Source organism: Cnephaeus nilssonii, assembly GCF_951640355.1.
Source record: "Cnephaeus nilssonii genome assembly, chromosome: 6".
Taxonomy (NCBI): Eukaryota; Metazoa; Chordata; class Mammalia; order Chiroptera; family Vespertilionidae; genus Cnephaeus; species Cnephaeus nilssonii.
The window spans coordinates 74667320-74683200 of NC_137077.1; the positions used below are offsets into that span (position 1 = coordinate 74667320).

General features: G+C 35.6%; 2 protein-coding genes across 6 annotated transcripts in view; one reads left to right on the forward strand and one right to left on the reverse strand.

Moving 5' to 3' along the window:
* Window positions 1–11378, forward strand: part of ACSS3 (acyl-CoA synthetase short chain family member 3) — a 177222-nt gene extending 165844 nt beyond the window's left edge. Inside the window, exons 14-16 of the mRNA XM_079773646.1 lie at window positions 7964–8063; window positions 8150–8325; window positions 9158–11378. Coding sequence (XP_079629772.1) covers window positions 7964–8063; window positions 8150–8325; window positions 9158–9226 — 345 coding nt within the window. The 3' untranslated portion in view covers window positions 9227–11378. The remainder of the gene's footprint in view (window positions 1–7963; window positions 8064–8149; window positions 8326–9157) is intronic.
* Window positions 11379–11991: 613 nt separating this feature from the next.
* The window catches only part of PPFIA2 (PTPRF interacting protein alpha 2), a 452551-nt gene continuing 448661 nt past the window's right edge, over window positions 11992–15881 (reverse strand). For 4 of the 5 annotated variants that reach the window (XM_079775027.1, XM_079775026.1, XM_079775024.1 and 1 more), the window contains 2 exons: window positions 15401–15492; window positions 11992–13361 (listed from right to left, as the gene is read on the reverse strand). In XM_079775027.1, coding sequence (XP_079631153.1) covers window positions 15434–15492 — 59 coding nt within the window. In that variant the 3' untranslated portion in view covers window positions 11992–13361; window positions 15401–15433. The remainder of the gene's footprint in view (window positions 13362–15400; window positions 15493–15881) is intronic. The other variant, XM_079775025.1, reaches the window with a different exon arrangement.

Genomic DNA, 15881 nt, shown 5'->3' on the forward strand with positions numbered 1-15881 from the left:
TCAGGCTGTCTCTCATGTTTTGATAGAATTTTCTGATCTGTAACTTACCCCAGAGTTTTTTCATTGCAATTAGTGTAAGTGATAAGGTGGAATGTATTTATTCTGTCTTCTCTAGAACCAAACCGAGGATAGTTTAGACAGAGTAGGGCAAACTGCAGTTTAAATGAAAGCAGAAATATCTAACGTAGTGTGATTAAAATGCGGTGGGGTCAGAGTATGCAGAATCCAAGTTTAGTTCCCTTCCTTTGATTAAAAGATGATCACCTTATTTAAAGGACGTACTTATCTTCAGCCTAAATTTAATAGCTTAACACTGCTTGACAAGTGACTTTTTTAAAAAGTGACAATGAGAAGTTACAGTGAAAGCTCCATATAATGGACTAATTCTGGTGAAGGGGTGTCCATTAAAGCCAAAAGTCTGTTATATAATAGATTTTCTGAATGCTTATGTTAAAAAAATTGATAGTTTACCTGTTTTTACTTATGTAGACTCGTTTGTGTAATTAAAATTAAGTATGTATGAAAAGTTTAATTCCACAGGAAAGTTTCCTGTATGTATTATAGTAATTTTAAATTTATATTGAATAGGACTAGTATATGTGTGCTTTCACCAGTCACTCTGAGTAAACAAATTCACGTGTCTGGGGCGTGGCATGGGAACATCAATGAGCAGTGTTAAAACTGCTGCAAAAAATCACGCCATGTGACAACAGAACCAATTACCGCTCACAGTGCAGTGTGATCATGTGCTAATCATTCACTGGACATTGTTTACGACTGGTGACTCTTGGGTTTAAATTTGTAGACTATGATTGTAGATATGTAATATTTATGTTGGAGAAATTACTGCAGTGTTTTTTTTTTCCAACATACGGCCTATTTACTAAAATTTATTAAAAATAATTGAATTAATAACAAAAAAATAACCTGTTAACTTGATTATTAGCAAATTTTGGTTTAACAGAGTTTTAAAATTAACAGGGTCTTAATTTTCACATATGACATATGGAGCAGAAATATTGTCCATTAAATCTGAAGACCATTAAATGGAGGTCCACAGAATTGAGGATTTACTGTATTTGAGTAAAAGGAAAGCATTTTAGAAAATGGCTTAGAATATGTGACCTTTATGTGCATACACAATATTATCTTGTTTTTAACTGACTGGATTTTGTGATAACTTGAAATTGAAATTTACGCTTCAAGTATTTCAGTGTGGTGGCAAAAGGTGGTTCTGGTTCTATGAACTTTTAATTTCTTGCTTGTAGGAGATTACTTCCAGTATTTACTTTCATTTATGGCTGACTCAGCTAATCAAAATGTGAGATTACATATGCACAGATCTTAATATCAAACTTCTTTGTTCTATTTTTGGAATGAAAGGAGAAGTATCAACCTATTTAAATATATATTGTACTTTAATATGTTTCTGCTGACATTTTTATCACAATATATAATAGCAGAGTGAGCCAGACAAAAGGTAGCCAGTTAAAATTGAAAAACTGTGCTGGAATCAATGGCATTTAACAGGAATGTTGTCACTGAGTCTTGGAGTACTTACAGCACATAACAGGACACCTCTCAGCCTTCAAGGCTTTATATGAATTAAATGGCTAACTCTTTAATTCATATTGATGTCTAATAAGAAAGTTAGTATCTCAGTTCCTATCAGGTTTGTCTTTTCTATATTGGGATCAATTGGAGAGAGTTGTAAAATAGCGTGCCTTATTGGCCTTTTTTTCAGCTCCTAGCACAAATGCTTAATACAGTGACAGTTAAGATGTATGTGAAATGTTTACAACATTGATGCCATAACCAGCTTTTATGAAAGTACCCAAACCCTACTGGATATATAAATGCTTTTCCAGGATTCTCAGTAGTGAATGCTGGATTTCATTTTGCCTTTGTAAAATAAGACTTGAGGGTTTTAATCTCTTGGAAGTCTCATTTGTAGAAATTAAAAGTGGACAGAATGTTGTTTTCATATATGGTGAAAATATCTGTGCTTTTCCATCTTCTCAAAATAAAAATAAGACTTAATCAAACAGAAATGCTATTAAAATTGTTATATCCAAAACATTTCAGGAAACCCTATGTTATTTTCTGTTCTCATCATAAGAAAGTAGAGTCCTAAGAGAGCTTTTATAAATTTAAGATGACATTTTCCTTGAAGATACCAATATGTGTGAGGCCTTCTGTAACTGTTAAGTAATAATCATATCTATTTGAACAGTTGATTAATATTTAAAAGCTTAGCATCTAGCTGGGCATTTGGGACACTTTGGTGGAAGTTCAAGGTTTTCTTAAGGAAATTGGATCTGAAATCTAGTAGTTCAGGTCTTCTGAGCCAAAATTATCCTTCGTGCTTGGTTCTCTTTCGCAGTTGTGGGCAGACCTTTTCATGCAGACATATCTCCAGGGAACAAATTGGGCTTCCTGTTTCATTCTTTCTCCGGTAGCTTAGGTTCTAGTTTATTAAATGTGCCTAGTAGTATCTTGGGGAACTTGGAAATCTGGTGTTAAAATATTGCATTTAGAGCCCACAGCAGTGTTCACATATAATTTGCCTTTTTTAAGGTTGTTCTCACCAAGTTAGCTATCTTGTTCACTATTTCAGGAATGATTTCTTCAAAATTGAATATATTTCTATAAAGTGCATATTCAACAAAGAGGCCATGCAATTTCACTTCTACCCAGCATTAACTAATTCCTGGATTTACATAAATATAAAATAGCTGAATATTTTCCTTAGTATATCAATATGATTATTGATGAAGATGTGGAATCTGGAGATTTTCTAGATGACTCCAATGTCAGAGGAAATGAAGAAACATTCCTCTTCTTCAGCTCCTCACATCTTATGGGGTGCTTGATTTAAATTATGTTTTCTTAAATGAAAATACTCAACAAAGTATTGAGATGCTGATGTAACATAGCTGACTAAAGGTGCAACCTTTTAATTCATTAAAATTCACACAAAAGGGGCAGTCACCTGTAACAATGAATAACAGACATTTATCAGACCTATTGCCATCACCTATTTATATACTTACTTTTGGTGAAACAATTACCATTTAAGTTGTATCTTTAGGGGGAATTTGTCTATTAACCACAGATATGTCATAGAATTTAGTTAATTATTTATTTGTTTTATTTATTGCACAGTCACTTTCTTTTTTTAAAAAATTATCTTTATTGTTGAAAGTATTAGAGATGCACCCCCTCATTTCCCCTCTACCCCACACCACACCTGCCCCTCCCAGGCCTTCACCACACTATTGTCTGTGTCCATGAGTTATGCATATATGCATATAAGTTTCCCAGTTACTCTCCCCACTGCCGGGGTTCTTGTCCCAGCATTATGAAGGATTCAGCAATCTGGAGAAAGGCTGTGCATAGATTCAATAAGGAATCCAAAGACGAAAGATAGTTTTGAAAGGCTTTGGGGTCAGAGGAGCTTCAGCTAAAGGAGCTAAAGACTTCCCCTTGACTCAAGACCCATGCTTTTTATTAACACAATTTGTCCTAAGGCAAGGTGGAGATAATATACTTCAAAGGGTAGGGTTTCAAAGGGTAGGGTTTACAGAAGCATTGTCAGATTGCGGAATAGCCTACAGCTGATGCCCTGAGCTGTCTGGCAGCAAACGATTATCCTATTCAGGTTTGGGGGAGATGCTTTTTAGCCATTCCAACAGATGATTACATATGTGGCTCAGCCCTTGTTGAGCCCCCAAGCTTCATTAACCTTTTGATGCAACTCTTGTAATTATGACATGCTAGAATTGGCTTCTGGCACCCCACCACCCCACCACTACCCCCCATCCCTGCCTTCCCTCTCAGATTCCTCAGTCTGTTCCATGCTTCTATGTCTCTGGGTCTATTTTGTCCATCAGTTTATCTTGTTCATTCGATTCCACATATGAGTGAGATCACGTGATGCTTGTCTTTCTCTGACTGGCTTATTTTACTAGCATAATACTCTCCAGGTCCCTCCATGCTGTCTCAAAGGGTAAGAGATTCTTTTTTTTTAAAGCTGCATCATAGAATTTATACAAACGTGACTTTTGATTGTTTTTCCTCACAGAACATTTGGCTCGCTTATGTCCCTCAAATGTTGGCAAGGCATAGTTTGATGTTTTCTTTCATAATGACTCAGTTGTTGAAATCATTATTTGGCATGTCAGTATGGTTGGTGGGGCCAACATAGGAAGTTGGTTGCCTCCCTTCCTTTATGGTATCTTTTTAACCCTGATAGATCAATATAATATTTTATCCACTATAATAATGAACCTCATTTACAGATGACATGCAATTATGAGAAGGGATCATCTCTCACAAATTTTTAAGAATTTATATACAGTTAGAAAAAAATGGGAAACTTTGAAATTATAGAGAACTGTGTTATGTATTACTTCTGATTTTAAAATACTCCCTGCCCTTATAGAAAACCAGTCAAAATTTTCCCATCTACTTCTAAAAAAACTAAGATTGCCCTAACCGGTTTGGTTCAGTGGATAGAGCATCGGCCTACGGACTGAAAGGTCCCAGGTTCGATTCCGGTCAAGGGCATGTACCTTGGTTGCAAGCACATCCCCAGTGGGGGTGTGCAGGAGGCAGCTGATAGATGTTTCTCTCTCATTGATATTTCTAACTCTCTATTCCTCTCCCTTTCTCTCTGTAAAAAATCAATAAGTTATATTTAAAAAAAAAACACAACAAAAACAAAACACTAAGATTGAGGAAGGCAACATGTTGAGCTTAAAATAACAATGTGAAAGAATAACAAATTAGAAGTTTTGATGTTTAATTTAGTTAAAATTACAGTCATATAGGTTAAGTGACAAAATATCTGAAAGATCTATTTTTTTTTTTTTACAGTGAGTTAAACTGATATCTTGGCATTTCAAAAACTCAGGTACAAGGGCTCATGGCACCAATAAACACTGTAATAAGTGTGGGGTTTTTTGTGACACTTTTAACTCTGGTTAGCCAAGTAAAATTGTTTTTCTCTACTCATAAAAATAGGAATAGTAAATCAGAATTACAGAATTGACCCCATCCCATCTATATCCCACCTGCCACAGACAAAGTATTCTCCTCCATGAACTGGTGACTACCCAAACAAATCCCTGGCAGTAAAATTTGTTTCTACTCAAAACACACAAGTCTAAAAAGTAAATAAGACCTTAACAAATGGGAAAGCTGCTGGAAGCATCTGAGAGTTCAAATGGAAGCAGCGGGAGAACGTGGCATTGCATGGTCGAGTATGTGCTTTAGTCAGGCCCAGCTAATGGAAGGAGGGCGTGGATGTATTTATCTTAGCAATGAAGTTAATAAAACATGTAGTACAGAAACTATTTATTTAACAAGTTCTACCCTCCACACTATAGAAGTCAAAACCTGTGTGGATGTGAACTCTTGCAACTCAAATTTTCAGAGTGGATGCTAACGATAGGATAGAGGAGAAAGGTTGGCTTGTATGTTTAATTAGGGCTGTGTGAGGTAGCACACCAGGTTTATACCAAACCTTCTAGCAGTTCACTGAATTTTCCAGGAGCTCGGAGGAGAGAACGTTCATTTTTTTATTTGGCTCAATCAAAAGAGAAAAAGTTTCTTCATGGAAAGTTTGGGAGTTGAAAGTGAAATGTCCCAGACTCTGTTGATTTCTCTCCTACCTGTCTGGTTGTGCCTTTTTAGTCAAGTTTATCTGCTTCTTTTTCATGTAGCCATTAGCTGTTGCAGTTCCTTAAGGCTTTCACTCTTTTTCTCTCACTGCTTTCTCCAGAATTTGTCCATGTCCACAGCCTTTATTAGCATCTAATATTAATGCTATTCAAATATGCATCTCCAGGTTGAGCCTTTCCTCAGCTCCAACTGCTCTGGCTTTGGTGTCTCAACACTCCTTCAGTAAGTCTCCAAGACTTATCACACGATCTTGCCTCTCAGGCCTAGCCCTCAGTAGCATTTTCTTGCTTAGAAAATGACATCACTACCCAACTAGCTGCTCAAACAAATACACAGAATCATTCTTAACTCTTCGCTTCTTCGTGTTCCATATCCAATTTATCACCTGTATCCGTTTTACTTCTAAATAAACGCTAGAATCTTCAGTCCACTGCCATATCCTTGGTCTACTCTAGGAGCCTCTTAGGTGGTTTCACTGCACAAACTGTGATACCCACTCAACAATCTGCTACTTATCCTCCACATGTGAAACAAGCTTGTGTTTTTCAAAATCCACTCTGAGGTGAAAGAAGCCAATCTGAAAAGGCTATCTACTGTTTTATTCCAACTACAGGACATTCTGGGAAAGGACTTTGGAGACAGTAAAAAGATCACTGGTTGCCAAGGATTAGGGGGAAATGAGGGATAAATCGGCAGAGCACAGGTTTTTTTTAGGGCAATGAAGCCATTCTGAAAAATATCGCAATGGTGGATCCATGTCGTAAAGCACATGGAATGTACACCAAGAGTGAACTCTAAAGTAAACTATGGACTAGGGTCATGATGTGTCAATGTTGGTTCATCACTTGTAACAACATACCACTGTGGTGAGGGGTTTTGATGGTAGGGAAAGCTGTTCGTATACAGGAGCAGGAGGTATATGGGAACTTTCTGTACTTCTGCTGTTTTCTATGAACCTAAAACTACTCTAAATTATAAAGTTAACTTCAAGAATCCATCTGATCTTGCATCTCTTCCTCAACTCCTGAAAGTGCTCTATTGCCATCCCAGCGCTGCCAAAACTACAGTTGGAAGTCTTTGCACAGCCTCTCTTTACCGCTGCAGCTTCATCTTCTCAGCCTTGCGCCTGCTTTCCGGCCACACTGGTTTCTTTCAGGTGTGACTGTGCACGCACAGCCCTTCCACAGGGCTCCCTCCTCTTGGCCTAATCAATGTCCACCAACCCTTTAGACCGGAGCTTATTGTCATTTCCTAAGGGAAGGCTTCTCTGACATCCGTATCCTTCGGCCAACTTGGCTACTTCTGCTCTATTTCACATATAAAAACAGACTAATGCCCCAAAGCCCTTACACTTTTATATTTAGACATTTATGATAACCAAATATTTATGCTTGATTGTTAATGTTGCTCTCCCCTACTAGGCCATAGGCATGAGACCGTGCTCCGCCTATTTTTGCTCACCATTGAATCTAGTGCAGCGGCTGGAACACAGGAAGTGTTTAGTAAATCTTTGTTGAATGACTGACTGGAAGAAAGAATGAGAACTTTTAAATGAACTCTTGGTATCTTGTTCACTGTTTTGTCTAGTCACTGGAGATTTGCAGTCCCTGGAATACGTATTACTTTTTCAGAAAATAGCTTTTTGGATATTCACTTGAAGACACTGAGAGCTTCGGGTGAGCATGTGAAAATGGCTCCTGGACAATGTGATTCCTTGATGTCAGGGCTTCACTCCATGTCCAGTCTCTTCTTTTGTTTCGGAAAGTCTTCTCTGGTTGGGTGGTCACTCAAGAAAAGAAATGCTCTAGTCTTTGCTTAGTAGCAGATGCAAAAATATAAGCACTCCGTCTTTAGTCCTGGGGCTGCCAGGGACTCCTGGTAGGTGAGCTTTTGGTTGCCAGCACTAAAGCCAAATCACCATGAGGCTGTCTGTTTTCAGAGACCTGTTGCAATCGGTTAACCTGTGGTGTCCCCGGCATATTTTCCCTGACTTCACTAATAAACAATTGAGATGAAGAAACAAATTCCTTACTTTCCAGGTAAACTAAGCAATTTGTGTTAATTACCGTCAGCCTTTGTGAGTGACTACCGTGAGGATCCTAACCATTCACACCAGTAGTAAGATATGAATTGTGAATTAGTAGTAATTTTCACACAGACAGGTACGTGTTTTTGAGTTATCTGACGTGTGCTTAGTTTCCCAGTTAAAATAATTTACACACACACACACACACACACACAAACACACACTCTAAATGAATGCTTTTCCTTATTACAGTCAGTCCTTTCCCATGGCACTGTGGCTGACTGCGCTGTTGTTGGCAAGGAGGACCCTTTGAAGGGGCATGTCCCCTTAGCCCTCTGCGTGTTGAAAAAAGGTGAGAGCTTTGTCCTCCCTGACTGTGTGGGCCCTGAGTGATTAACTAAGGTTAATTCACTGCTTCCCGTCTGACCTTCTCCCTAGGTATCAATACAACTGAGGAACAAGTGTTGGAAGAAATTGTGAAGCACGTTAGACAGAGCTTTGGCCCTGTGGCTGCTTTTCGAAATGCAGTTTTTGTCAAACAGTTACCAAAAACTAGATCCGGCAAAATTCCACGGTCAGCTCTGTCTGCCCTTGTCAATGGCAAGCCTTACAAGGTAAATTATCAAGGACGTTCAATGCTGAGTTTTGAAATGGTTTATCCCCATTTCTTTGGCATCAGCAAAGTTCTTAAAAATGGTTCTCAAGCATGAATTCATGAATTGCATCCCTAAAATACACATAATGTCACTTTTTTAAATGTTAAGTGAGAAATTGCATAGCCACTCTGTAGGAATCATGGCTTTGGGGAACCACAGATTAATTAAAATCATATGTTTTGAGAATATAAGAATCAGTGTGTGAAAATATTACTATTAGTAAATATGTTAGTTAAATCCAATCAAACTTGTGGAAATGCAATCTTTATTGAATTACATTTTCCTTCATTGTATTCATTAATGGCTGTTAGTGAGAAAACAAGTAATCAAGGCTGGCTATACATGTTTAAACTCTTTGCATTGATGAATATGCTAATTGTACTTAGTGAAAATTATTATAGGAAACTTTAGGCTGATCCAAGCATATGTACTTTAAAATTTGTCTGCATATTGTACCTACTGAGATATACATATTTTAATAGTAGAGTAGTGCATGAGCAAATGCAAATTTTATTTTTATTTTTATAGAGGCACATAGAAAGTCTCAAGAGGAATTCTGTAGAAAGTAGCATTGAGGACCATTAGTTTTGCTAACATGACAGTTTGTTTTGTCATTCTGGAGAGCTGAGGGACATTTTAAAATATTAGGTTCAAAGTTCCCTATTTTTGAACATTTACGTATGAGTATTATAAGATAGTGGGGAATCCAACATTGCATGTAATTATCTAATTATAGAATGTATGAAAGGGTTTCAAGGAAGTACCCTCATGCCTCTACTTCTCTTTTCAGGTAACGCCTACGATCGAAGACCCCAGCATTTTTAGGCACATAGAAGATGTGCTAAAACAGGCATCATGACTTTTTTGAGTCAATTTTCTAATTGGAGTCAAGTTTTTTGAATTATTTCACAGAAATAACTATTTACATTGAAATTACTTGCAAGCTGAAATGTGAATTGTGAAATGTGGTCTTAAAAAAAAAGGCACTGGAAGACTAGTGATTAGACCCAATTAGCATTGTTATCGATTACTTGTAACATGACTCATTATAGGTTGTCTAGCACTTTAATTTTAGAAAAACATATCTAATGAATGATTTTTTAAAATTGTACCTCCCCCAAAAGCATTTTGATTCAAAGTGACATTAATATAGAGCCACTTCCTAAAAATAGGCATCTGCAGCTTTGACCCAAAACCTAAAATTCAAGTTGAAGTAAAAAAATGATTACAATTTTTCTTATGGAAATTCGGAATGTTTTCTAATGTTACTGAGTTGCCCACATGCATGGTAATCATCTAATCGGTGATTTCCTAGGTAGCTGGATCTGTCTTGTCATTTCCTGAGGGAAAGCTGGCTTCTTGGATACAGTTCTGGGGTCAGGTCATTTGTTACTTAGTCAAGGGTATCCTGTGCCTGGCCAAGAGTCTGGAGGTCATTTAACCCTCTCTCTGTCACGGAGATGAGGGTTTTTTGGAGCCCCTCCCCTGGTTTTGGTTCTCAGTGAACTGTACTTAATGATTCCAGCTTCTTATGGAAACAAGGAAATGATATGAAATGGGGTACACTGGCAAAAAGAAAGTTCTTCAGGAAGAAATGTAGAAGTTTTTACATTATGCTAAGAGAAACAAAAATATCAGATTTTTATGTAAAATCTCTAATTTTTAAATAACCCACTAAAAATATTGTGACATCCGAACACATCTTTGCATTTAAACTTCTATAAAACCATTGATATATTTTTTAAAACATTGAAAATTAATCTTTGTTAATAAGCTTATGATAATGTTCCAATTAATCAGAGTAGACAATATGGATAATTAAATATTTGGTTTACATAGAGTTGGACATGTTATCAGTAATCAAAGAATTCATTTAAACACAAAAATATACCATGCCCATTGAGTCTTTGATGGTACTCAAAGTATTCCTTAATCTTTCAGTCCATCAGGAACATTATTGTGAAGAACAGCTGTCCTAATATGATAGTCTGGGTACATGAAATATATGTCAGAGATATTAGATAAAGAAAATATTTACTTGTCTGTTTTATAAAATTGCTTACAAACTGTATAAAGACATTTTGAAAATGTGTGCTTTTTACTTGGACCATAGACTATTCAAATAAATGACTTCTTCAAGTAAATTTCTATTTGCTTAAATTGGCTTTTTGATGGTTACATCTGGAAAAACTATATTCATCTAGTTGTTTTTGTTAATTATTTTAGTAGCCTCAATTAAACCAACTAGACAGACATTCAGTTTATAATTTGAAACTGTTGAGTTTCTTAAAGTGTAGCTTATATTGGGTACATTTAGTCCATTATCACATCTGTAATCTTAACAAATAGTCCATTTGTTATGTCTTAGCATTTAATTGTATTACCTTACTTTTTCATGTAAGATTCAGTTAATTTGAGATGGAAATTCTTTATCTGAAACCGTATCATTTGCAAGGTATAATAAACTCAAGGTATATTACACAGATGCAAGAAGTGTGTAAAGGGTTACAACTTTGATCTCTTGCACATTTCCCCTGGCAATCACACTGAAAGGGACACTTCAGCAAGCGGGCTGGAGCTATTTTCTAGCTGAGTGAGGAGAAAACAATGCACAAGACTGGGAAAGCAGCTTTTTCTCGTGTCTGGCTGAGGAAATTTATCTCCTTTGCAGGGTCAGAGGATGTCACGTTTACACTAATAATTATGGGAATAGAAAGACACTCAAGTCATCAGATTGCTTAAAATTTGGGGGGGAAAGGAAATCTCTATGTTAATACTTATATCATAAAGCACTTTTACTACATAGTACCTAAAATATTCCAAATTAAATGTACCTTTAAAAATAACAACATAATGTTACTAAAAATGCAATCATATTTAAATTTGATGAAATAAATTCTGTATGATCTTTCATATTTTCATAATTTTTTACTGTAAGACATTGAAAAAATTAAAATGTAAATATTTTCTTTTAAAATCTATAGAAGTGTTTTTCAAGTTATTTTGCTCATGAAAATATGTTGGGTATATACAATTAAGACCTGTTTTTCATTTAAAAAGCAGTTTGATTTATATAAAACTGTATTTGTAAAGACTTAGATTATTAATTATGTGAAAATGTATAATATTGCTAGATGGTCATTAAATGGATTTTAAGTGGATTAAATGGATTTTAGAATCCGACAGATATTATCCTATAAATTAAAGAGTATTTTATGCTTTTATGAGACACATAGCTGGATCTTTTTTATCCCCATATATTTGAGTCTGTTATAAAGGATTAGTATTTCTTGTTTATGATCTCTAAAGGGGAGAAACTTCTGTGATTAAATCCTGTATAAGAGTAGATACAAATGTAGTTTATATTGTTATAATATAGTTTTTATATTATATTTCACTTCTGTGAGTCAGCATCCCCATGTTCAGATGAGCTTAAAAAGCTCTTTTCCATTGTTTCTGCCCAGGCAACATTTTCAGAAAATTGTAAAATCACTCTCATAAGCAAGTTTAGTACTCCCCCTTGTGGCTGACTCACTTTTGAGGAGATTCCTTAAAAGAATGATTTTCAGTAAATTGTTCAACTTTACGTGACTAGAAAACAAAGCTTAAACAGAGGATTGGAAGTATTCTTTTTTATTGACAATGGAGAGGGCTTTTGTTACCATTACTTTATGACTGAATCTGTTTAAACAAAAATAGACATCAAAACAAATGTAATGTACGTGCAAACATAGCAAATTAAATACAAAAATGAAATTACTAATGACAGGTCTTGCACTTAATAAGATCAAACAGCAGAAAATCAGCAGATAGATAAATGTATTCTTAAATAGGTTTTACTCTGAAATCTCCCATATAAACGAAGAATAAACAACAGTAACACCACCAAATAAAGCCACAGGGAAGAAATTACTCTTCTATACTTTATACACTGTATACGTTAATCATTCTGTCTTTCATTTATTTCCTCTGATAAGACTGACTTCAGGGAAGTCGAAACAAGGCCATCTCGGCTAAAAGCTTATGACATTAGACATGACTGGCTATTGCCCTGGTACACTGACAAAAGGGGAGGGCTGCGGGGTTTTGTTTTCTTCCAGTGGAAACGAGCCTGGGACTTTGCAGTGGTTGACATTCACTGAACAGTTCTTGCTGGCGGTTCAAGGTATTTGAATGGACATGTGGTTCTTAGTAAAGAAAAAAAATTATTGGTCCACAGGTAACAAGATAATGTTTTTGTCTTTATAAATTTTTTTTTAATAATTTTTTTGACTCTTGTAAACAGTTTGGTTTTGTCTTGTATTGAAAAGGAGATCGAGCCGTCACAGTGCTATATCTAAAGATAAGAGGACATCCCTGATTGCCTTGAAAGGTCTATTTTTGGCTCCAGTTCCAGGTTAAATCATTCTTTTTTACATGATCAGAGGCAGGTTTTCAGCTTTAAGTATTGACAGACTTTGAAGGTGAAACATGTGGAGGCATGAAACATGCTTCCAGGAAACATACCAATTTGACTGTTATAATTCAAAAACTGTAAAAATGGTGGAATGGTAAAATACAAACAGTACTTGGTATTGTCAAATGTTTGCACTTGAGACTCCATGAACCATATATTTTATTTTTTAAAAAATCATATTTATATCCATTTACATAAGACTTACACATTTAAAAAGAAATACATACACAGTAATACATAAATGCCTAGTATTTTACAATAAAACATGAAAAAACAGGTGGCTCCATTTCATAAAAGCATCTGTTGTACAGAAGTTATGATGTGGATGATGTTTATTATTCAAATGACTTAAGCATTTTCTTACAACTGTAGTGAACTAATCAAACATAATATCTGACTCCTCCCAAAATCACATTTTCAGTTTAATAAACCATTACTTGTGGTTATTTCCTTAGAATTCAGTTTTCACAAAGGTGTTCACTGCTCGTCTTCTTGGATGGTAGTGCACTTTAGGTAGGGTAGACCGAAAAGACGACATCTAGAATGTTCAATGGACAGCGTTAGTTTACTGAAAGGTCCAAGACTGAAAAGTCCCCTCCCCCGTTACACCTGCTGCCGCCATGCAGCCTGCCTTCTGTCCTAAGAGATAATGAACAGGATATCATCTAGGATGTAACCAACAGCTGTATGTAATGAACATTTGCTCTTCTCCAATTCTGTGCAGGCAAGCTTAATAAATAATATTTGCTCAATTTTGTGGAAAGTATGATGGGAATATAAAAAAAAAAGGTGTTCAAAGAAAATGTCAGCAGTCCCTTTGAAATATTTACAGCTTGCTTAATAATAAATTGGGCATAGTTGACCTATTCCTTGGAATAGATTTGTATTCTAGCTCATATATTTTAGAGCTCTTTTGGAGATATGTTGGTTTAATTATGACAATAATATAATGATAATAAATAACATTTTAAAGGATCTGGCTCAGGGATGTAGCATCATTGATTTTTTCCTATCATAATATTTTTAGGAAAACTCCACAATTACTATTCCTGACACAAAATAAATAATAAATAATATATTCTAAATTATTTTAATGACAAAATTGCTAATGTTATGTCAAAATAAAAATTGGTTGTCCTAGATTAACCTATTGTAATTAAGAAGCTTTTTCCCATTGAATGGTAAAAACTAGAAAATATGAACTTGAATGCCATGCACAAAATACAGATCACAAGTAGTTAAAGAGTTATTCTACCCATCAGTCAAGAGCTAAGAAGCAAGCACTACTCAACATATTAAGTAGGCATTTGTAACTTAGTGAAGTATTCATTTCTGGGAAAATTATGTTATATATAGAAGCTATTCCAAACAGTATTTTAAAAAGCTTCTCATTTAGCCAAATTAGCCAAATTATTATATACTTTAGATCATGCCCAATTAGATGCCAAATTGCATACTGCAATTAAAATTTTAATGTTAGGGTTTTATATTCTGAAATTAAATATCTTATCTGAAGGCTTTTTGTTTTATCAGCAGCAGCTTCAAATAGTGACCTAAATAAGGCAACATATCAGCTCCCAAATTAGGCCCCAAAGACCAACAATAAGTTGTGTGGAGCTTTTTGTTCAAGGCAATGAATAAACAGCACAAGATGAGCTGTTCCTCTGCCTATAACTGCTTCCTCTCCCTTCTCTGTGCATACATTTTCTTCTAATTATTGCTCTACAAAGTATTTTTCCAAAATATTAATTCACTGTGAATGGTAAAGTATTTTGGTAAAGTACAGTTGTAGGTTAAAAAATGTTTTGTGAGCACTTGACATTTATAATCTAGGAAGCCACAGTTTTTCTAAGACTGCTAATGAAACTCCATTTTGGTATAGATTAGCAAGTCAATTCCACCAAGTAGTATTTCTGTAAATATACATGCCTTACACCTTATGATTACATTTCAAGGTTTTCTGTTAGTCCTGTCCACAATTTTTACAAAGTAATTTAACTTTGTTCCTATACTTTAAGCCTGAGATACTTAAAATTCATATTTAATTTCAACAAATATAAATCATAGTGGTGAAAAATAACATACTAAAAGTTCAAAATTCTCAGTTATGTTTTTGTTTTTAATATGAAATCATCTCCAAATCATTTTCCTGTCTCTGCCACTATTTGACTCTGAAAATCACTCCCTGTGTATTTCAGCTTCCCCTATTAAAATACTCACTTAAAAGTGTATTTTTCTGTAAGCGCCAAACTCTTATCAATAAATATTGCTATGAGCGTCAATATAATATGCTACTAAAAAGTAGAAGACTGTGGTAGCAACCCATTGGTGTGTACTAAGATAGTGACAGGCCTCCAACAGACAAACAGACCTTGAACCACAGCAGACAGATGATGATAGAAAATCCTAGATGAAGAGTTAAAATATAGAGTCCTTTCCACCCTCTAGCAATTCAAAGGGGTTATCTCACCTCTGTTCTGCTAGGCCGTACCAAAGAGTATTGTGTATATTTACTAGACTATGTAGGTTCCGTTTTTGTGGTGGTTTGGTTTTTGTCAGCCAGGGAAAACTACTCACAGCAAGTCAGTGCTGCCTCCTTTGAGTGGCTTGTCAACATGAGTATGTGCGAACAGTGGAGTTGTCTAACCTCTGCAGTCTTGAAGAGGCAACTGCAAATGGAGAAAAGGGCTTTAGAGGGACTTGGACGATTGAGCACAAAATTTCAGATGAGAAAGATTTCTTTTGCCTGCATAAAGGGAGCCTGAACTTATCAGTAGACATTCTTTCTCTCAGATATAAGCCACTCACATTCCTTTTCTCTAGACCAAGTTACTAATGAAAATGTATTCCAATGCGATTCAACTGAGCTTTCAAGCTGTGCATTCTCCTGAGATGAAATCTGCAACAAGAGCAGCTCCCCAGGGCGCTTCTGCTTTTGAAGCAAAGATGGCTCGTAGAGAATTTAGTAGGGCGAGTGTTTTCCCTTCAGAGTATTGAAGGGGTTCTACACTAATTTTAATTATGTTAAATCACTCATAAATTTTGCTAGCATGCTCCA